At 39.0% G+C, this 24,700-nt stretch overlaps 1 protein-coding gene and 1 non-coding gene across 2 annotated transcripts; one reads left to right on the forward strand and one right to left on the reverse strand.

Annotated features, from left to right (window-relative positions):
* Positions 1-18,519: 18,519 nt before the first annotated feature.
* Positions 18,520-18,717, forward strand: LOC133050901 (ubiquitin-like protein 5). The gene has a single exon (XM_061135196.1). The coding sequence runs from the start codon at positions 18,520-18,522 to the stop codon at positions 18,715-18,717; it is 198 nt and encodes a 65-aa protein (XP_060991179.1).
* A 5,539-nt stretch (positions 18,718-24,256) lies between these two features.
* Positions 24,257-24,361, reverse strand: LOC133051333 (U6 spliceosomal RNA). The gene has a single exon (XR_009691835.1). It is a non-coding gene; the product is annotated as a U6 spliceosomal RNA (small nuclear RNA).
* Between the last annotated feature and the right edge of the window lie 339 nt (positions 24,362-24,700).

Consider the following 24,700-nt stretch of genomic DNA (forward strand, 5'->3'; position numbering starts at 1 on the left):
ATGCAATTATACCAGGGGTGTGCAAACAAGATGGGAGGAAGAGAAAGTCAGAGAGAGTGGGATCCTGGGATGAGCAAGACAAGAAGGCAGGAAGATTGGGATGTAGCAAAGGGAAGCTAGAAAACCCCTTGAGTTCAACAAGTTTAGCACAGGATTCCCAGTGTGCAAAGACTGGGTACAGGCACTCAGTTTGCTAGGGTGTCCATCACCCTCTACACATCCCTCCCTCCTCCAAAAAGTCCCTAGGGTGGATTCCATTTCTTTCCTCCATTACAAAGAAATCTGTGTCAATAGCTGACTCCTCCAACATTTTCATTATAATGGACCCCATTTTGAAAGCCGCCTAGATTCACAAAACCTTGGCTTTGACCAAATTTCTTTATGTTATTAGATTCTAAGTGAAAATACCAAAGTAGTGCTTCTTTTCTTGAAGTGCCTCTCATCTGAGGAGTTATTTTTCTCCATAGGCTATTTTACTGTTTTGAACAGTTTTACATTTAGTGTCCCACAAAGAACAGATAAGTCATGGAAGAAGTACAAGACCATATCTCTTATCTGAAAACCTGGAGGTCAAATGTGCTTTAGAGGTCAGGTATGCCTCAAAATTCAGATCTTGTGATTCCATACCAGTCATGAAACACACAGTGAAAACCAAAATCTCCCTTCCAGTAAGACATATCACTAGCGGCCATTTCCTTGGAGTGGATAATCAGGGACCCCAAGCGGTGAATTCATGGCACCTCCCACAAAGACAGCAGCAGTCAGGCAGGTGGGATGCATCTTTTGTCCTCCTTCTCCACCTTCCTACCCCCTAGCCCCCCACCTCCCTGGTCTCCCAGAGAGTAAAGCTCGGAGCCTGAGGGCAGAATAAGACCTATTGTTAATTTTTAATTCAATTCCATTATGGAATTAAACCATATCAACCTACTTGATGTGGTTTCAGTCCTCTTAAATTTACTAAGACAGAAGAATGGACTCTGAATCTCAAAAGTCATGAAGGACTTTCAAAGGGTTTTAATCAAGATGTAAGCAGTTAACTGAAGTTGTGGAAAAGTCACTCTGGAAGAAGTGCAGTGCGCATGAAAGGATGGCAGGGAGGAGGAAAGGCCCGTCGAAAGGCTGTTGACAATTGTTCAGACAGGATGCTCCTAGACTGAGGCTGCGATAAGGAAGAGAATGAATGAACCAAAATTACACTCAGGAAAGAGTGTCACTGACGATGAGAATAATTTTCTGAAAGGAGGAAGTCTAAAATGACTCTTGGGATCCTTGGGGCAGTGGAATTGCTCTGCATAATACTATAATGCTAGATAATGCCAGTATACACTTGTCCAAACCCATGGAATGTACACCAAGAGTGAGCCCTGATGTAAATTATAGACTCTAGATGATAATCCAATGTAGTGTGACAAATGTTCTATTTTGGTGCAAAACACTGGTAGTGAGGAAGGCTAGCATGTGTATGGTGATGGGTAATATGGGAGCTCTTAATTTTGCTATGAACAGGAAGCTGCTCTAAAAAATAGTTTATTTTAGAAGAAGAAAAATGGCTTAAATAAAATATAAAATGACTCTTATTTGAGATAGTAGTGACTCGATACATTCTATGACCCAAATAGGACCAATCAGAGTCTTGGACTTCGAACCTTGAGCAGTGAAATTCAAACCATTGAGAGCTGATCTGCACTTTCACCATGCCCCCAAAAAACTGTCCTCCTACTTAGAACCCAGAGCTGCGCCAGTTTTCATCCATCCATGGCCAGGATTAGGGTAAGGGGATGGAGTAAGTGAGGCTGGAGTACAAAATTTAAGAGGTACTCCAAAAGCTCAATAATCAAGATAAATATTTTAATGCAATATTTTTAAAAATCCAGATTAATGCAGATCTCCATGATGAACAAAATATCAAATTCTTAAATACAGGATCAGTGTTACTGATTTTTCCTTTTGCCTCAGGCTCAAATATGGCTTGAAATGGCACATCTGAGCCTTGATTGTTCACATTTTCCTTTGTTTCCATAAGCCAGTCCCTGTCTTTCCAATAATTCCTCCTTTTCGTAAGTTAACCAGAAAATGTTTCCTTAGCTCACAACCCCAAATCCACCTGAGATGGAGTCTAACTTTTTAAGTAAAGGTATTGCTGTTGTTACTCACTAAGTAATGTCTGACCCTTTTGTGACCCCATGGACTGTAGCCTGGCAGGTTCCTCTGTACATGGGATTTCCCAGGCAAGAATGCAGGGGTGAATTGCCATTTCTTTCTCCAGGGGATCTTCCCAACCCAGGGATCAAACAGACATCTCCTGCGTTGGCAGGTAGATTCTTTACCACTGAGCCACCAGGGATAAGTAAAGGTGACTGCCTGTTAATTCCTTGGCTGCCACTGATTCCAACTTACTATTCTAATTGATTGACCTTCTATTGGACAGATTCCATGTCATCCTAATGCAAACCTAAAACTCAGTTTACCTGAAGACTATTTGAAATCAGAGGTTTTCTTTAAAAAAAAAAAAGCCACGGATTGAGAAAGAATCTCAAAGTAATTATACTGAGTGAAAGAATTCAGACAAAATGAGTATATATTGTGTGATTCCATTTATATAAAACTTCAGAAAATACAAACTAATCAGTAGTGACAGAAAGCAGATCAGTGATTGCTTGAGAGGTAGGGGTGGGATGGGCAGGGAGGGATTACTAAGGACATCAAAGAAACTGCGGGATAATGGATGTGTTCACCATCTTGATTGTGGTGTTGAATTCAGGTTTATACATATGTCAAACCTATCAGAGTATATACACTTTAAATATCTGCAGTTTATTGTATGTAAATTATACCTCAATAAAGATGTTTTTAAAAAGCCACCAATTGGCCTTTAGACCTTGCAACTTTACTGTAATTTTCACCTTTTGAAATTTTAAAAGTTTTACTTGAATACTACATGAAATGTTTTGACTTGATATTTCAGATGTTTAATATATTTTACTTATTCCATTTCGTCCTTTCTCTATACAGAGGTGGATTTATTCAGATAATTAGAAATTGTTCCAAGGGAAGATTTCCCTAAGGTTGCAATGGAATAGTAATTTAGTCTATGAATGGCATAACATCTCATCTGAGAAGTGTATGAAAAGTATACCTAATGTGATGATTTTCTGCTCAAAAACTCTTGTATGCAGATGATTCTCCACTTTTGAACAGATTGTCTTAAGGCTTTTGTTCATTTCTAAGCTGTGTACTCCTCTCTTGGGTCATACTTTCTCAAAGGAGAGATGTTTTACAAGCTGTACTTGTCCATAGGCTCATTCCCTTAATCCTATTTGAGTATAGCCACAAATCCAACCTTGAAAATAAAAAGGAATAAAAAAATTTTTCCCTGAAAAAAGAGATAAATAATAAAGAAAATAGCATTTTGCCCTTGAGAGAAAGAACTTGTATACAGAAATTGGAAGGATGATCAATGGAGACCTCAGTGGAAATTCTGAAGGAAACTTCCAGATACTTCCAAGGGCATTAGAGGCTAATAAGGAACTATTATTTCTAAATCTATTTTCCTCATTCAATCAAGTAGAAAGAGGTGATAAAAATGATTTTCTATAATCACACTTCATTATTCTGCTTTGCTTTAGGTCTTATGGCCAGAGCTTCCTTTCCCTGGAAGTTGAGGTAAATAATGCTTCAGACTCTGACACCTCTTTCAAGTCCACTTAATCAGATATAAAATCCAAACCACAGTAAAGAAAAAGAGCTATCTCTTTTCAGTTTTCCTTGCCCCTTCATTCTTCCAGCCCTAGTTTCCCTTGTAAAATCCCAGCATAATCTGTATGATTTCTTAAAAGATTTTGCAGTCCTTATAAATTAATGGGTTTCTTCCTAAAAATTAATAGGTTTCTTTTTTTATTGTTTTACTTTGTATTCATTTTCAAGAGCTAGAGGAGTTTTTAATCTGAAAACTAATGTTTTAATCTAAAAATGTTCAAAGATCTCCTTAAAACCCACATTCGATTATGGGACAAATGAAATAAATACACTTTGATTTGTAATCAATGTAACTGATTTATAATGTAATTGGAATTCTATAGCAGAAAACTCCATTTTCTGCTGACATTTTTATAGAACTCTTCCTATTTTAAGAGTCAAATCAGAGACTTCAGTAAACCGTTGATAAAAGGGAAAAAAGCCTACCTGAGAAAAACAGAGTGGAAACCTATATTTAAAAGCAAAGATGGCTTCCCTGGTGGCACAGTGGGTAAGAATCCTCCTGTCAATGCAGAGGATGTGGTTCGATCCCTAGTCTGGGAAGAATCCACATGCCACGGAGCAACTATTCTGTGCATCGCACAGAGCCTGTGTTCTAGAGCCTGAGCGCTGCCACCTGAGCGATTACCGAAGCCCGTGTGGCCAGAGCCTGTGCCACAAGAGAAGCTACTCCAATAAGAAGCAGAAGCACCGCTACCAAGAGTAGCCCCTGCTTGCCGCAACTAGAAAAAACTCATGCAAAGCAGCAGACTCAGCACAGCCAAAAACAAAATAAATTTAAAAACAAAAACCACAAAGATAATATATATTTTAAAACTAAGATAAAGAAAAATTTTAATAAACACACAGAAAGAAAAAAACCCAATAGTGACATTTACAAACAAATGCATGCGGTTGATCCAAATTTCTTGTTTTCAAGCATTACATGTGTAAAGTCCTTATGAATGGCTTCCAGCTCACTGGAGAGAGAGTACTTCTCTACATGCCAAATTACAACACTAAGGCAGATTGAGGGAGAAATATAATCATCCATTTGTTGATTATTTATTTTTTAATCAGGTCCTCAAGTATCTACAGATGTAAGAAAGCATGTAGCCTCAGACTGGAGCTGTTTGCAAACAGCAGGATCACCTGGCCCAAGAAACAGCACTCACTGTGTGATGAAAACCATCCCTCCACAACCGTGTTTGGTTAGCACCCATGCCCTGCTGAAACTGGCATAGCACATTCTCTGTGGGCATGCTGCCAGCCTAACAGATGGGCATGAATGTAACTCTGCCAAAGAACCAGTGTGTGCAGTGAGCTCACAACTGTGGTTAGACAAGTTTCCAAGGATGTTGCATATACTTAAGCTGCCCAGAAAAAAATTTATGACTTACATGTCTTCAGATGGCATTAATGAATATGCAAATAATTCTCCAAATTGGTGGTTCTCAAAAGCATGGTTCCTTATTCCAGCAGCATCATTGGCACCATTGGGAAGATGGCTAGATCTGCAAATTCTCAGGTTCCATCCCAGACTATTGAATCAGAAGTTCTAGGAGTGAGAACCAGCAATCTGATTTAACAAACTCTCCAGGTCAGGGGTCCCCAATCTCTGGGATCTAATGCCTCATGACTTGAGGTGGAGCTGATGTAGTAATAATAGAAATAAAGTGCACAATAAATGTAATGTTCTTGAATCATCCTGAAACCATTTCCAGCCCCCTATCACCACTGGTCCATGGGAAAAACTGCCTTCCACAAAACCGATCCCTGGTGCCAATAAGGTTGGGAGCTGCTGTTCTAGATGATTCTAATGCAACTTGAGAACCACTGCTCTAAACCATGTTCTCAAATGTTCAGATTACTTGAGAAATTAAAAAAATTAAAAGACTGATGCCTATGTCTCAGGCCCACCCAAAGATTCTGATATAACTGGTCTAGGATGCAGCCTGTGCCTCGAGAATTTTATTAATAAAAAAACCTCAGGTGATTCTAATGGACAGCAAGTGTGAGAAGCCCTGTTCTAACAAACCTGGAATACCTTGTAAAGACTTTGGGAAGAAAGACTACAGACTTCTGCAAATGCAGATAAGTTTTTTTTGAAAGAACATTTGTACAGATCTTTGCTTAAATAATTCTTTGACTTTTTGATCTCTTCATTTTAAGCTATTGGATAGGATAAAGTTTATATAATCTGTGGCTTTTGGCAAAGTCCTATGTGCTGAGTCACCATCAAGATCACCCTTTCTCAAAGCACCATAAACTTTACACCCGATTTCAGTGTACTCTCCTTTTTCTTTATCCATTTTTTTTTAAATTGAAGTATAGTTAATTTGCAATGTTGCATTACTTTCAGGTGTACAAAAAAATGATTCACTTATACACACACATACATATATACATACATCTATTTTTTTCAGATTCATTTCCATTATAGTTTATTACAAGATATCAAAAATAGTTCCCTATGCTATATGGTAGACCCTATATACCTAAATATATACATACATCTATTATTTTTCAGATTCCTTCCCATTATAGTTTATTACAAGATTCCAAATATAGTTCCCTGTGCTATATGGTAGACCCCTCATGTTTATTTTATATATAGTGGTGTGTGTATGTTAATCCCAAACTCCTAATTTATCTCTTCCTACCTCAGTATGCCCTTTTAATCTCATGAACTCAGCATCTTCTAATATAATATCCCCAAACTCTTTTCTTGGTATCTCACTGCTCTGGTTCTCTTGAATACTGAAACCTAGTCTTCTTCCCAGCCAGGAAAAGATCTGTTATAGTATAAGAAAATTAAATCTTCAAGAAGTCTAAATTGAGAAAATAAAAAACAGAAAAAACCCTTTAACCCTGTGCTCTGTTTAGTCGCTCAGTCGTGTCCAACTCTTTGCAACCCCATGGACTGTGCCCGGCTTCTTTGTCCATGGGAATTCTCCAGGCAAGAATACTAGAGTGGGTTGCCTTTCCCTCCTTTAGGGGATCTTCCCAACCCAGGGATCAAACCCAGCTCTCCCAAATTGCAGGCAGATTCTTTACCATCTAAGCCCCCATGGAAGCCTTTTAACCCTAAAGCCCCTTTAACCTTAAACTTACTCAGCACATTTAGTGTAAGTATTCAACGAAGAAAGCAAGAGCCAGAAAACTTGAAATACCCATTAATTTGCTATGCTTTCACTACCAGTGTCATATCAAGGCACAAGTAGACATGGTAATATTTGCACATCCCACTGGGGTGAATGGGAGAGGTTGCTGCAAACTGGCCACTCTGAGGGCAAGAGATCAGGATCTTACACAGACCAAACTCACTGCTGGAGAGCTCTGAATCGATGAAAACTCAGATTCATGGATTAAATCTTAATATAATTCTTTGGAAAATGAGACTTATCAAATATTTGATTTCCCTTCCATTTTTCAACAGCTAATCTATTGTAAGGTAATAATGATAGCCCTTGGTACTACTCTAGTCTCTAAGTCCACTTAACACTGATAAGAACAATGTGAAGGGTGAAGTTAAGCAAGGGGACTTTGCTTCCTATGGTGGAATCTCAATTTGGTCACCTACTAGCAGTGTGACCTTGGGCAAGTAATTTAATTGTGTTTTACCTCAATTTCTCTACCTATAAAATAGAAGAATGATAGTATCTATCTCATAGGGTTATTGTGAAAATTAAGTGAGCTAATGAGTGGTAAGTCATAATTAAGTGGTCGCTATTCTCATCAACAATAGTTACATTTAACAGTGGTGTTGTGTGAACCTTATTAGCCCTCACCCTCATTTCCCTTATCTCAGTCTCCCATGGCCCCCACCAATGGACCTACTGAGTGGCCATTCAGCCATCCTAACAGATGAACAGAGCAAGGCACAGCAACAAACAGCAAATTGGTAAGGCATGCTCTGCATTCAGACAATGAGCACAAAGTGCCTGCCCTCTAGGAAGAGGTGCCGATGGCGTGGTTTTCAATTAGAGTGACATAACAAGCTGGGGAAGTGGGGGAGGTTGGAAATATTTGGAAACATTTCTGGCTGCACACAGCTGAGGAATGCTACTGGCCTTTAGCCAGGGTTGCCCAATGTCCTCAAATCAATGGAAACGGAAATGGCAATAGCATCCACATTAAGAACAAGTCAGAACAGGACCCGACCCCAGTGTGATGACTGGGGCGCAAGACAAGTCACCAGTACACGGACTGAGAACAAGAGCTAAGAGTGAGGACCAATATCTACTACACTGAGGCCCAGAGAGGGATGCTTATAAAGGACCCTCAAGATGAGCATCTATGGAAGGAAGGGGGCTTAGTCTGCTCAGGCCGCTGTAATTAAACACCACCAGATGGATAGCTCATAAACAAAAGAAATTTTTCCCACAGTTCTGGAGACTGGAAGTCCAAGATCCAGGCACCAGCATGGTCACAATTTTTGGTGAGGACCCTCTTCTGGTTCCTAGCGGGAGGCTTCTTACTATGTTCTCACAAGACAGAAGGAGCTAGAGAGCCCTATAGAATCTCTTTTATACGAGCACTAATCCCCTTCATGAGGGCTCTACCTTCATGATCTAGTCACCTCTCAAAGGCCCTGCCTACTAATATTATCACCTTTGGGGTTATGACTTCAATATACAAACTCTGGGGAGACACAAACATTCAGACCAGAACAGGGACAGAAGCAAGACTAGGCAATGGGAGAAATCAAGCTGACTCTGTGGGAAGTGCTGGAACTAGTACAGTGCTGAAGCTAGTTGTTGTCTTGAGTTGGGCCAAGATGTCAGTGTCTTTACATTCCCCGTTGGGCAGTCATTGAATGTGGGCTGCTCTGTAGAGGGTGATTCTTGGGCAAGGCCATTCTCTTTTGTTAGGAGTTCATGAAGGGGCTAACAGCTGAAGGCTATCTGTTGACAATACTATTTTAACAGCTCAGTTATTAATAGTATTAATGCTGCTGCCGCTGCTGCTAAGTCGCTTCAGTCGTGTCCGACTCTGTGCGACCCCACAGACGCCAGCCCACCAGGCTCCCCCGTCCTGGGATTCTCCAAGCAAGAACACTGGAGTGGGTTGCCATTTCCCTCTCCAATGCATGAAAGTGAAAAGTGAAAGTGAAGTTGCTCAGTCATGTCTGAGTCTTAGCAACCCCATCGACTATAGCCTACCAGGCTCCTCCGTCCACAGGGTTTTCCAAGCAAGAGTACTGGAGTGGGGTGCCATTGCCTTCTCCGAATAGTGTTAATAAGATCCATTAAAAGAGGATCAGAGTGGATGTAACAGAGATGAACAAGTATGTAGAGTAACATGAAGTCCCAGTGGCCAGTACCACAGCATAGTCTCCTAGATCAACTTTCGGCACAAACACCTTCATCAAACACATTAGTTCTATGTCTACAGTTTGGTTGATGATCTATGAAGTAGGGAATTTGCACAGTCTCAAGACTGTGCCCTGTTAACCTAACTTGGAATGGTCTGAAAGAAGGAATCAGTCAATAAAGTGATGAAATTATCCCCACTCTCCAGCAAGACGCTAGGTGTCACAGTCTGTTTTGCGTGTTCAAGCCAAGAAGTAGGCATTTGGCACATTCAACCTTGCAGCTCAGACCACCGTGTTGTTATGCTAAAGAGAACCAAACATGGCTTTGTTTAGGAACTGCTTCTCCTTTCATCAATCTTGTCTGGAAGGGATGAAACAGTCTTTTAACATGAATCCCTGTCATAAATATTCAGTTGGAAGGAAGGAATTTTGACACTAGCTCTGGCTTATCCAGTGGTCCAGCATTGCCCTGAGTGTGTTTGCTCAGCTGGAACTCTCTCAATCTACTTCATTCTAGTCCATCTGGTTTCCCAAGATTTGGATCATGTTCTTATCTCCCTCCACATGCTGTCTGGGATCTTGCTTTCATCAGAACCAAAGGGATACCAGCCATTGAGTATCACCAGCATAGCTGCCGCTCAGAGAATCTTGCCACAGGACCCCAGTTCACCTTACCTGATACCTTAATTTGGATTTTGTGATTTGGACTTCTGGTCCAGCTTCCTTGAAAACTCATCAAGTCAGTTCCCCAAACCCTTGCCCCTTAAGTAAAATTTAAGCTTACTTTCGTCTCCTCATAGACCCCACACTGTTGAGGGTCCAGCACAACCACTAGAAAAATTATATGGTCTATGACGTTTGGAAACCTCTTAGAAGGATGTTTCCAAAGTACAGACTTCAGGAACCAAATTAGTATAATAAGTCAACTCTAGCCACGTAAAGATGGCAGACTTTAACCCACAATTTCCTTGGCCTCCTTTCTTCCCAGATCTCAGTCTTTCCCCCACAAGCAAAGTTATTTTACTTCATACATCATAGGAGTATTCCTCTAAATACACCAACCCCTTTGCTAGAACACGACTGAAGACATCACTCGACATCTCAGACGCCCTTGGGGCTTCCTACTCAGGTTTGGTTTCCTGTCTGATTGGTATTCCTTCTGCAGTTCACTGACCGCACACAATCAATAGTCTACATTTCCCAGGCTCTTTGGGATAACTCCAGCTCCCCCAAAACTCTGGGCAGTGGCTTTGTCCAGATAAATAATATCTTAGCCATTTAAGTAGTTAAGATAAATATCTTAACCATAAATGATATGTATACCATGCGTACCTGTATAATATTATAACAAATGTAATTTTAAATAAAATGTCTTAACCATTTAATAATATCAATAATGTGAGTAATATCTTAACCATTTGATACCAATGTTGTAAATAAATCCTAACCATTTAATATAAATACAATTTATATAAATCATAAATAATATCTTAACAGTTTATACCAATATTATTCATTTGAAAGGGACTCGGCACAAATTCGTACAGACTGAAGGTAGAATAGTGGTTGCCGGGGGCTGCATGAGGAGACAGGAGGAGTTATTGTTTAATGGGTACAAAGTTTGGGGTGATGAAAAAGTTCTGCAGATGGACAGTGATGATAGTTGCACAACAATGTGAATGTGCTTAATGAATCTGAACTGTGTCAGTCAGTCAGTTCCATCGCTCAGTCGTGTCCAACTCTCTGCAACCCCATGGACTGCAGCACGCCAGGCCTCCCTGTCCATCATCAATTCCCAGAGTTTACTAAAACTCATGTTCATTGAGTTGATGATGCCATCCAAACATCTCATCTGTCCCCTTCTCCTCCCGCCTTCAATCTTTCCCAGCATCAGGGTCTTTTATAATGAGTCAGTTCTTTGCATCAGATGGCCAAAGTATTGGAGCTTCAGCTTCAATATCAGTCCTTCCAATGAATATTTAGGACTGATTTCCTTTTGGATGGACTGGTTGGATCTCCTTGCAGCCCAAGGGACTCTCAAGAGTCTTCTCCAACACCACCGTTCAAAAGCATCAATTCTTTGGAGCTCAGCTTTCTTTATAGTGCAACTCTCACATCCATACATGACTACTGGAAAAACCATAGCCTTGACTACATGGACCTTTGCTGGCAAAGTAATGTCTCTGCTTTTTAATATGCTGTCTAGGTTGGTCATAACTTTTCTTCCAAGGAGCAAGCATCTTTTAATTTCATGGCTGCAGTCATCATCTACAGTGATTTTGGAGCCCCAGTAAATAAAGTCTGTCACTATTTCCACTGTTTCCCCATCTATTTGCCATGAAATTATGGGACTGGATGCCATGATCTTTGTTTTCTGAATGTTGAGTTTTAAGCCAACTTTTTCACTCTCCTCTTTCACTTTCCTCAAGAGGCTCTTTAGTTCTTCCTCACTTTCTGCTGTAAGTGTGGTGTCATCTGCATATCTGAGATTATTGATATTTCCCCCAGCAATCTTGATTCCAGCTTGTGCTTCATCCAGCCCAGCATTTCTCATGACATACTCTGCATATAAGTTAAATAAGCAGGGTGACAATATACAGCCTTAATGTACTCCTTTCCCAGCTTGGCACCAGTCTGTTGCTCCATGTCCAGTTCTAACTGTTGCCTCTTGACCTGCATACAGATTTCTCAGGAGGCAGGTCAGGTGGTTTGGTATTAGTGGATAGCTGTTCCCTTCTCCAGGGGATCTTCCCAACCCAGGGATCAAATCCAGGTCTCCCACATTGTAGGCAGATTCTTTACCAGCTGAGCCATCAGGGAAGCCCTGTGAACTGTGTACTTAAAAATTATTACAGTGATGAATTTTATATTATGTATATTTTACCACATGTTTTTCAAAAACGACTCTGGAAACTAATATTTTTCTCTCACATCACTCCTAGTTAGTTACTTTGGTAACATATTCACTCGAATCCCCACAGTTATGGCTGTCTAGCTGCCATCTAGGGGGTCACACAGAGTTGGACATGACTGAAGCGACTTAGCAGCAGTCACAGCATTGTAAGACTCAGGATGGAGCCAGAATCTCATGACAGTCAAGGAACAAGGATCAGGGTGGATCAGAAACTGTACCGTCAAAGAGAGCTGTGACTCTTCCCTCTAGCGCTCCATCTCCACAGGGCTCAGCCCTCTTCCTCTCCCTACTTCTCACACTTCTTGCTACTCCTCCCACAAAAGACTGGATTTCTCTTCTACATATTTTCTCCTCCTCATAGGCTCCTCTTAATTATTGTCTTGGGCTTCCTTGGTGGCTCAGGTGGTGAAGAATCTGCCTGTAACACAGGAGACCCAGATTCGATCCCTGGGTCAGAAAGATCTCCTGGAGAAGGAAAAGGCAACCCACTCCAGTATTCTTGCCTGGAAGATCCCGTGGACAGAGGAGCCTGGCAGGCTACAGTCCGTGAGATTGCAATGAGTCAGACATGACGGCAACCAATACACTAATTATTGTCTCAGCCTCTTTACAGCTTAGCTTCCTCATACCTGGCTTTGCTCTTGGCCTCTATTGTGCATCGTACCCCACTCTGTACTTTCATACCAGCTCCTACTGTTACCCACCTCATGTTCTAGCTCCCAGATCAGATTCCCACAAGCAAGCCTATGATTGGTCCAGCTTGTAGTAGTGCTTTTTGAGCCAGGTTGCCCTATAAGCTGCTCTCCAGTTGATATTTTGGCTCCCTCTAGTGCAATCAGCCATATATAGGAAAGGAAGATTTATATGGTACAGAACATGGGCACTTCATCTCCTCTTTAGCAGAGACCGTAGCTATAAATGACACTGTGATAGCCACATCCAGTACAACCTTATTTCCCACATCTTCACTCCTTATTCTGTGGATGATAATCCCTTTCCAGGCAGCCATGGCAATGGGTCAATGACACATCTGGGTCAGTGACATCTTTGACATCAGTTAAGTTTCAGGAATATCTCTACTATCTGATGAAGCTAAAGACCAGACCCCTGACTTATGTTAGCTAGAAGCCCTCCTTGCTTTAGGGATCACCAGAGAGCACGCCTCAGGTGAGAACACATAACCAATTTGAAACACTTAGCTTGATTTTAGGACACATTTTTACCCTCTGCTGGTTAATTATTAGGCTCCTAATGTTGGCATAACATAAATCCAAAAACTCCTTTGGACAAATATATCATTTTTAATCAGCAAATTATTTTTAGTTCTTGGCTTTGGTCATTAAGTTCTAATAATGGCCCATAGCAAATGTACTAAGTATTAATGTTTTAAATAGCACAAAGTAGCAATTTATTGTGGAGGCAACATGCTAAGGAAAATATTCCTCCCATTTGGAGATACGGAAGGCGCTTCCTTGAGACATCGGATGCGGCTGTCTGAGTCCTGCAGAGCAGCCTGAGCTCATCAGCTGGCTCAACTTCAGCTCTGCAAGGCTTACAGCTTCTGGACAGAACAAGCAGAAAAGCTGCATTGTGGGTGCCCCCAAGTGGGTACATTTTGATGTGCATGCTGAGGATTTTCTGGCCAATAACTCCAGCATTAGGTCATGTCTGTGGAACTTTTTTAAAGATGGAAAAAAGCTATATTTTGTGTATGTTTTTCAGGATGCACCTCTTGTAACCTAGTATTTACTGAAATAATATTTAATACTTCGGGTTATCACAGATCATTTATTTTCTAGCTAATATCTTATGGGAAGGGTTTCAAGTTATGCAGCCATATAAGAGTGTGGAAGTGAAGATGATGGACTTTAATGTCAGACACAACTTTGAACACTCAGTCCCTCATTATTTGTATGACCTTGGGCAAGCTACTTAATCCCTCTAATCATAATTGTCTCATTTTAAAAATGGGATTCAGGAGTATTTGAAAGAGTATTTATCTTATAGGTCATGTTTTGTAATATGGACAGTGTCTGACACATTAGAAGTGCTCAGTAAATGTTATTTTTGTTTGTAAACAAAAATAGTTATGTATGTATATAAAACAATATTTGCATATATATGCAAAATAAATGTATTTATTGAGATATGTCAAGGAGCTCCCCAGTAATTTTTTAATAAGTTCCTTTCCTGGTCAGTCAGCCATAGGCAATTTCTATAATTTATGACTGAGAACTGAGCAATGTGTATGGTTATGACAAGAAAAAATGAATGAAATTGACCTGGTTCCTCAAAAATGTCAATGTCATGACAGACCAAGAAAGGCTAAGGAAATGTTCTAGATAATAACATTAAAAGACATGGTGACTAAATACAATAAGTGACTTTGGACTGGGTCCTATATGAGAGGGGAAAAATTTCCATAAAGGACCTTATTGGGACAACTGATGAAACTGAAGCATAGGTTGTAGGTTTTGTTAACAATAAATTTTCTGAACTGACTGCTGTGATTATGTAAGAAAATCTTCTTGTTCTTAGGAAATATGCAGAGAAATATTAAGGGACATGATGTGTGCAACCTACTCTCAAATTATTTAGAAAAAATAAAAATATAACATCTGTGTACATATATAGATAGATATAGAGAGATGTTTATATATAAAGACAATACCATACATACACCATACATGTGTACAAACAAAAGGAATAAGAGAGAATATGAAAAAGTGTAGAAAGTGATAAAATTGGTGTCAGGGTAAAAGGTTAACAGTACTTCTCTGTTCTTTTCTAGCAATTTTTCCTTAATACTTAAGATTTTTAAATTTAGGCTAATTTTTTTTTGCATAAAAGATTTTAAAGATAATAAAGTAGTTTCATCCCAAAATATGAGCTACCTATCCAGTATTTTGAGACAAACCCACAAAATTATTGCAAATTATTTAGCAAACAAAGTATACTATATGTTAAAGGGGTATCTTACACTCTGAAGAACCCTAGAACATGTTAACTGATTCCTTTCAAAATTGAGAAATAAAGCATAAATATTGTTATGAATAAGAAAACTTATAAGCTATAAGAGCTCGCATAGACCTTAGAGAACACCTGGAAACAGGCTTTTTTCAAATAAAGAAATCACCCAAATTTCCTTAAAGATATATTACCCACTCTAAATCATTCTTGTACTCATATCCTGATGGTTTAAAATTACCTATGATTCATTATTCTGAAAACTGCAACAAAGGGAAAAAATCAACAATTTTTTCTGCCTTTTCTATCCTAACTAATACAAGATAATAAAAATAGTTGATATGGGAAAGTTTTTCCTTGTAGAATAATTCCAGCTAATAAGTGAAGAAGAAATGATTGAGAAAGACCATGTTTCTGTCCTAATGAAATAATGGATCTACAAAATAATCATCAATGACCACTAAAATTGTTAAGTAAAAAACTGATAAGGAGCTTTATAACGAATAAATCAAGCTGAACTCATTGATCAATTTTAGTGTCAGAAAAAGACAACCAGCATTGTGTGCTTCCTAAATGGTACACACAGGAAGTACAAAATATAACCTATAAAAGATATTTTAAGAAGGAAAGGAAACTGACCAAGCCTCTAGATCTATCTACCAATTTACAGTAAATGCAGAGTTCAAATAAATGTGTTCAATGACACCATGAGGATAAATTTGCAAAATCCAGAAGCACTAAATGGCAAAAACTTGAGTTTCTTCAACTAATAAAGTTAAAAGGAGACTGAGGGAGAATCTATAGGTTAAAAGTGAGGTTAAAAGTGACTTAAAAGACATATAATTAATTACAGTATGTAGAATTTGTTCAGATTCTTAATTTCAGTAAACCAACTGTTAAAGTATCATAAGATAATCAGGGATATCTGAACACTGGCTGCATATTTGATGAGATTTATAAAAACTGTTAAATATTTTAGGTGTGATAATGATATTTTGGTTATGTTTTTCAAAAGAGTCCTTATAGAGATTTATACTTAAACATTCATAATATGAGTATTATGACCTCTGTTATTTGTTTCAAAATAATGTGCGATAGAGAAATTAGAAAGGAGAAGAAACAGATGAGAGGGAAAATACAAAAAACAGAACTGACCATGTGTTGATAAGTGCTAACTGGGTGATGGGTGGGAATTTAATATGCTATTCCATTTGCTTTTTGGTATGTTGGCATTTTCCCTTATAAAATTTTAAACATTATTTTTAAAAGATTGAGGTAACTGTATTTACTGAAGTTGAAAGATTACTAACACATATTTATTGAAAAATTGAGGCACAATTTTTGGGATTGTTATATTAGTAAAGGATATAATATAAATTTTCTATTAAAATTTATATTAAAGCTTATTTCAAAAGTGTACAGTTCAATGGCATTAAGTACTTTCACATTTTGTACAAAATCACCACTATTCATTTCCAGAACTTTTTTAGCATTCTAAAGAGATACTCCGTACCCATTAAACAACAACTCTCCATTTCCCTTATCCTCAGTCCTGGTAGCCTCTATTCTATTAATATTTTCTATCTCTACAAATCTGCCTATTCTAAGTACATCATATAGGAGGAATCATACAATATTCATCCTTTTGCATGTGCCTTATTTTTACTGTTTTCTAATTTCATCCATGTTATAGCATGTATCAAATTCTTTTGCTGAGATACAATAATTTTTTATCATAATTTTTGTTTCTATTTTTTAAAAAATCTCAATTTTCTAAAGCCTACTTCTCTCTTTTTTTTTGTAACTGAAGTATAGTTGATTTACAATGTTTCAGGTGTACTGTAAAGTGATTCAGTTATATATAAATATATATACATATTCTTTTTCATATTCTTTTCCATTATAGTTATTACAAAATATTAAATATAGTTCCCTGTGCTATACAATAGGTCCTTGTTGTTTATCTATTTTATATACACTAGAGTGTATCTGTTATCCCAAATTCCCAATTTACCCATCCCTATATCTTTCCCTGAAGAACTATGGATGGAGGCTTGTAGCATTGTCCAGGAGGCAGTGACCAAAACCATCCCAAAGAAAAAGAAATGTAAGCAGGCAAAATGGTTGTCTAAGGAGGCATTACAAACTGCTGAGGAAAGAAGAGAGGTGAAAGGCAAGGGAGAAAGGGAAAGATATACCTAACTGAATGCGGAGTTCCAGAGAATAACAGGGAGAGATATGAAGGTCTTCTAAAATGAACAATGCAAAGAAATAGAGGAAGACAATAGAATGGGAAAGACTAGATATCTCTTCAAGAAAATTGGAGATATCAAGGGAACATTTCATGCACGGATGGGCACAATAAGAACAAAAACAGTGAGGACCTAATAGCAGAAGATATTAAGAAGAGGTGGCAAGAATACACAGAAGAACTGTACAAGAAAGTCCTAATGACCCATATAACCACAATGATGTAGTCACTCACCTAGAGCTAGACATCATGGAATGTGAATTCAAGTGAGCCTTAGGAAGCATTACTATGAACAAAACTAGTGGATTTGAGCTAGTTTAAATCCAGAAATGATGCTGTTTGAGTGTTGCACTCAATATGTCAGCAAATTTGGAAAACTCAGCAGTGGCCACAGAATTGGAAAATGTCAGTTTTCATTCCAATCCCAAGAAGGGCAATGCCAAAGAATGTGCAAACTACTGTAGAGTTGTACTCTTTTCACATGCTAGCAAGGTTATGCTCAAAATCCTTCAAGCTAGGTTTCAGTAGTACATGAACTGAGAACTTCCAGATCTTCAAGCTGGGTTCAAAGAGGCAGAGGAACCAGAGATCAAATTGCCAACCTTCCTTGGATCATGGAGAAAGCAAGCAAGTTCCAGAAAAAACACTTCTACTCCACTGACTACGTGAAAGTCTTTGACTATGTGGATCACAACAGACTGGAAAATTCTTAAATAAATGGGCATACCAGACCACTTTACCTGTCTCCTGAGAAACCTATATGCGGGTCAAGAAGCAACAGTTAGAACCAGACATGGAACAATGGACTGGTTCAAAATTGGGAAAGGAGTACCACAAGGTTGTATACTGACACCCTGCATTTCACATGATGTACTCATGAGTATATCATGTGAAATGCCAGTCTGGATGAATCCCAAGCTTGCTTGTGATTGAAATCAAGATTGCTGGGAAAAGTATCAACAACCTTTGATATGCAGATGATACCACTCTAATGGCAGAAAGTGAAGAAAAACCAAAGAGCCTCTTGATGAGTGTGAAAGAGGATAGTGAAAAAGCTAGCTTGAAACCCAGCATTCAAAAAGCTAAGATCATGGCATCCAGTCCCATTACTTCATGGCAAGTAGAAGGGGGGAAAGAGGAAACAGTGGCAGATTTTATTTTCTTGGGCTCCAGAATTACTGCAGATGGTGCCTGCACCCGCAAAATTAAAAGACGCTTCCTCCTTGAAAGGAAAACTATGACAAACCTAGATAGCGTATTAAAAAGCAGAGACATCAGCTCGAGTGAGAAGGTTGTGGCGTCAGTCAGTTCTAGGCAATTTAAGCTCCAGCCAGGATGATTGAAGTTGATTGCAATGACCATCTGGGAAAGAAGGTTCATGTTACATGCAATATTGATGACACCACTGGGGACCTTAAAAAGCTGATCACAGCCCAAACTGGCACCCATTGGAACAAGACTGGTTTGAAGAAGTGGTACACGATTTTTAAGGACCAGGTTTCTCTGGGGGACTATGAAATCCATGATGGATGAACCTTGGCGCTTTATTACCAGTAGAGCAGACTTCCTTCTCCCTCCCCTTCCCTCTCCTCCCACACTAATATTGATGCCTGTTTTTGGAAACTCATGTTAATAAAAACTTAGGGACTGCAAAAAAAAAAAAAAGAGAGAGAGAGAGAGAGACATCACTTTGCCAACACAGGTCCATATAGTCAAAGATATGGTTTTTCTAATAGTCATGTTCAGCTGTGAGAGTTGTACCAGAAAGAAGGCTGAGTGCCAAAGAACTGATGCTTTCATACTGTGGTGCTGGAGAAAACTCCTGAGAGCCCCTTCGACTGTATGGAGATCAAATCAGTCAATCCTAAAGGAAATCAACCCTGAATATTCATTGAAAGGACTGATGCTGAACGTGAAGCTTCACTACTTTGGCCACCTGATGCGAAGAGCTGACTCATCGAAAAAGCCCCTGATGCTGGGAGAGATTGAAGACAAAAGGAGAACCGGGGCGGCAGAGGATGAGATGGTTTAATAACATCACTGACTCAATGGACATGAATTTGAGCAAACTCCAGGAGATAGTGGAGGACAGAGGAGCCTGGCATGCTGCAGTCCATGGGGTTGCAAAGGGTCAGATATGACTTAGCAACAGAACAGCAATACTCCCTTTCCCCACTTAAGTTTGTTTTCTATGACTCAGTTTCTGTTTCGTACATAAGTTTACTAGTATCACTTTTTTTTTTTTGGCTTCCACATATACATGATATCACATGATACTTGTTTTTCTCTGTCCGACTTGATTTCATTTAGTATGATAATCTCTAGGTCCATCCATGTTATTGCAAATGGAAATATTTCATCCTTTATTATGACTATTATTCTGTTGTAATATTCCATTTATGAATGGATAAAGAAGGCGTATCTTCTTTATCCATTCATCTGTTGATGGACACTTAGGTTGCTTCCATGTCTTGGCTATTGTAAATAGTGCTGCTATGAACACTGAGGTACATACATCTTTTCGATTTAGAGCTTTCTTCAGAGAGATGCCCAGGAGTGGGATTCCTAGATCATAGGTAACTCTATATTCCTTAGTATTTAAGGAAACTTCATACTGTTTCTCATAGTGGCGGCACCAACTTACATTCCCACCAACCGTATAGGAGGGTTCTCTTTTCTCCACACCTTCTCCAGCGTACATATCCCATTGTATGTATATACCACACTTTGCTTATCCATTCATTTGTTGATGGACATTTGTATTATTTCCACCTTTTGGAATATGCTGAATAAAGCTGCTATAAACAGATGCACAAGTATCTGAGCCCCTGCTTTCAATTATTTTGAGTATATATTTAGAAGTGGAATTGTGGATCATATGGTAACTCTTTATTTAGCTTTTTAGAAGAGACATCACATTGTCTTCAACAGCAGCTACACCATTTTACATTCCAATGATCACTGCTCCAGGATTCCAGTGTGTCTGCATCCTAACCAACAATTGTTATTTTCATTTTTTTGGATCATAGTCTTTCTTATTGGTATGAAATGGTATCTTATTGTGGTTTTGACTTGCATTTCGCTAATGATGAGTGATGTTGTATATCTTTTTATGTGCCTATTGGCCATTTGTATATCTTATTTGACAAAACACCTATTGAATTCCTTTTTTCATATTTAGATTAGGTTGTTTGAGGGGTTTGTTGTTTAGTTGTAGGAGTTCTTTACATATTCTGAATATTAATACCTTATCAGAGATATGATTTTTAATATTTTCTTCCATTATGTGGGTTGTCCTTTCACTCTCTAGATAATGTCCTTTGATGCATACAATTTTTAATTTTGATGAAGCCCAATTTATCTGTCTTTTTCTTTTGTTGCCTGGCTTTTGGTTTCATATCCAAGAAATCATCACAAAATCCATTGTCATGGAGATTTTTACCCTATATTTTCTAAGGGTTTTATAGTTTCAGATCTTACATTTAGGTCTTTGATTCATTCTGAGTTAATTTTTGTATATGGTATAAGGTAAGATTTGCAGTATTTCACATGCAAATATCCAATTTTCCCAGCACTATTCATTGAAAATAAGATAAATTTTTAAGAAAATTAAAAACTCTATTCATATATATCAATATTTCCATATGCTCAGATGCTCAGTCATGTCCAATTTTTTCCATGTAAAAATACAGTGAAAGTTTGCAACTCCATGGACTATAGCTGACCAGCCTCCTCTGTCCATGGAATTACCCAGGCAAGAATACTGGGAGCTATGCCCTTCTCCAGGGGATCTTCCCCACCCAGGGCTCGAACCTGGGTCTCCTACATTGCAGGCAGATTCTTTTCCATCTGAGGCACCAAGAAAGCCCAGAAAGGTACACACTGTACTGTTAGTAATTTTTATTTTTAAGGAGGAAACCAATATTGGGGAGGAGGATATACAACAATTATGATTTTGCTGGCTATAATTTTATATTGCTAAGATTATTTATAAGCCTATAGTTATACATTACTTATATTATTTTAGAAAGACAATTTTGGTGGGATTCTTCTCCTGATGGTTTTTAACAGAAAATTGGTTGGATGTTGAAGCATGGGATGAGTAAGCCAAAAGGATTACTATTCTGGCAGGTTAGAGGTCCCAATTAAATAAAAACTCCAAGGCAAGAGAAGTGTAATGTGGGAAGGGAAGTATCAGATCTCAAGGGAAATACTATTTGTCTAGATAATCATGGAGCAACGATAGCAAATAGAGACAGTTAACAAAACTTGGTCCTAATTCTTAACACTGCACTTAGTCTGCCCCCCCCATTTGTTTTGTTTTTGACCTTCAGCTGAATTTGTATAGCATGTATTTTGTTGATATATATAAGAGGTAACTGAAAGCTCAGAGGTCCCCCTGTGCCTTGCCAGGCAAAGCCGCCAAAGTCACAAGGGTGGGATGAATTGAGAGAGTAGCACAAAAACCTATAGAAGACCAGAGGATTTCAATAGCAAAGTAGTAGGGGGCCAGGAAAAAAAAGGCTTTTAATTTTACCTTAATTACCACATATTTTATTCTAGAATTCTCAGCAAAGAAAATCCTTTTAGAAAGCAGGCTCACAATTATATAAAATAAATAAAATGCTTGTTGAATGAATGATTGACACATGAATCTGAAGGACAAAAAATGTGAAAAACTAAATAAAAGTAGAGTAATACGAGAGTTGCCTGGTGGTCAAGTGGTTAGGATTCAGTGCTTTCACTTCCATGGCCCAGGTTCAATCCTTGGTTGGAGAACTGAGATCCCACAAACCACATGGCATGGCATGTGTGTGTGTGTGTGTGTGTGTGTGTGTGTGTGTGTGTGTGTTTAAATGTATATACACACACATATAGCTGAAACTGACAGTATACCTTCCTATCACATAAAAGAATACAAGAAACTCCAGCCAATATATAGATAAGAAGGTGTACACACCCACATCCACACATACATGATGCTTTAAAACAGGAATAGCCTTATCATGAATAGATTAGAGTTTGAATATAATTTGAAATGTATTGGATGGGGCTACTGCCTAAAAGTACACCCAAGCCCATCACCAACAACTGAAATTCAACATTTAATAATGCTTCCCTTTGGTTTCATTAATGCAGCTGCCACAGAGGGGATAATATAATACATTTATCAGTTACCATAAATTAAAACTTTCCTAACATATTGCTTTTTTAACTGTTGAAGTTCATGCTTATGGTAACATATCAAATAATGCAGAGGTAAGCATGCACATATGAAGAAAATTTAACAGGTTCTCCTTTCCTTCTCCAACCTCATTGCTTAAAAATGTAGTGAGTGCCTATAATAGGTCAAGCAAGTTCTAGGCTATGTAGATATAGCAATAAACAAAACAAAGTCCCTGCTCTCATATCAGTTCAGTTCAATCACTCAGTCGTGTCCGACTCTTTGTGACCCCATGGACTGCAGCACACCAGGTCTCCCTGTCCATCACCAACTCCCGGAGTTTACTCAAACTCAAGACCATTGAGTCGGTGATGCCATCCAACCATCTCATCCTCTGTCATCCCCTTCTCCTCCCACCTTCAATCTTTCCCAGCATCAGGGTCCTTTCAAAAGAGTCAGTACTTCGCATCAGGCGGCCAAAGTACTGGAGTTTCAGCTTCAACATCAGTCCTTCCAATGAACAGCCAGGACTGATCTCCTTTAGGATGGACTGGTTGGATCTCCTTGCAGTCCAAGGGACTCTCAAGAGTCTTCTCCAACACCAGAGTTCGAAAGTGTCGATTCTTCAGAGCTCAGCTTTCTTCATGATCCAACTCTTATATCCATACATGACTACTGGAAAAACCAGACCTTTGACTAGACAAACCTTTGTTGGCAAAGTAATGTCTCTGCTTTTTAATATGCTCTCTAGGTTTGTCATAGCTTTTCTTCCAAGGAGCAAGCGTCTTTTAATTTCATGGCTGCAATCACCATCTGCAGTGATTTTGGAGCCCCAATAAATAAAATCTGTCACTGTTTCCATTGTTTCCCCATCCATTTGCCATGAAGTGATGGGAACGGATGCCATGATGTTAGTTTCCTAAATGTTGAGCTTTAAGTCAACTTTTTCACTCTCCTCTTTCACTTTCATCAAGAAGCTCTTTAGTTCTTCTTTGCTTTCTGCCATAAGTGTGGTGTCATCTGCATATCTGAGGTTATTGATATTTCTCCCGGCAATCTTGATTCCAGCTTGTGCTTCATCCAGCCCAGCATTTCTCATGATGTACTCTGCATATAAGTTAAGTAAGCAGGGTGACAATATACAGCCTTGACGTACTCCTTTACTGGTTTGGAACCAGTCTGTTGTTCCATGTCCAGTTCTAACTGTTGCTTCTTGACCTGCATACAGATTTCTCAGGAGGCAGGTCAGGTGGTCTGGTATTGCCATCTCTTTAAGAAGTTAGAATCTAATGTGAGATACAAACAAACAGGCCATAAATGATGCCAAGGTAGCAATAACAGCCATGGAGAAATATAAAATTAGGTAAAGGATCCAGGAAAGCCACACTTAAGATGTGACTTGAGGAAAAACTTGAATGAAGTGGAGGTTAAGCCAAGTAAACATAAGGTGTTGCAAACTAAAGGAGCAAAACATGCGGTTCTATCGGGCAGTATGGTTGGGGTGCTGGAGGAACAGCAAAGGGGCCAGGGAGCATGAAGCTGATGATCAAGGAGTTGTTTGTTCTTTTTGTCCATTTCTGGACTCTTTGTACCTACAAAGAGTAAATTGTGGTTATGCTACCAACTAGAAACAGTGGAATTCGTTTGTTTCAATTTATAGGGGATTTAATTTTTTTTCACTTTTTTAAATGAGTTGCATGGTTCCAAACCCAAATCCAGAAAGCAAAGTATATTCAAAGAGGGTTAGCATCTATTCCTGTTCCCTTCAATCCATTCCTTCTCATATTGGGAACCATTTTTGAACCTTCTACTTTTAAAACATAGGAGGAAATGTGTTTGTAATTCTCTCCCCTTCTTAGATGCATTCACATTCCTTCTCCACTTGTGAGGTTAATAGTAACAGACTATAAAAATATGGAATACATGATGGATTTGAGTGTCAGCCTTGCACAGGTGCCATGCTAGTTTTCTCTGTATCATTACAATTTTGGTATATGCACTGCTGAAGCAAGCAATAAGTTAGATTTTACATGGGTAAGAGCTCAGAAGCAGAAATACCTGGAAAGAGATAGCATCAGTAGCTGTTGCCATGGAGAGCCTAACATAGCCACGAGATACCAAGCAAGTACAAGGTGCGGGCAGAGAGAGTCAGTTGCCCACTGACAGAGCAGAGGCTTTGAGACAAAAGTCAAAGACTAACCACCGACAGACCTTGCCGGCCTCACAAGCCAGCCCAGGGCCTATTCTGCTTCTGCTCGTGTCCCACGTCTGCCAACATTCTGTTGTATCACGTGTGCTGCGCGTGCTCAGTCAGTCACGCATGCACGTTCGCACGTTCAGTCACTTCAGTCG

Source organism: Dama dama, chromosome 33, assembly GCF_033118175.1.
Source record: "Dama dama isolate Ldn47 chromosome 33, ASM3311817v1, whole genome shotgun sequence".
Taxonomy (NCBI): Eukaryota; Metazoa; Chordata; class Mammalia; order Artiodactyla; family Cervidae; genus Dama; species Dama dama.

Bases quoted from the DNA above. Each gene is read 5' to 3' on its own strand.
- LOC133050901 (XM_061135196.1), top strand. From the start codon at position 18,520: ATGATTGAAGTTGATTGCAATGACCATCTGGGAAAGAAGGTTCATGTT.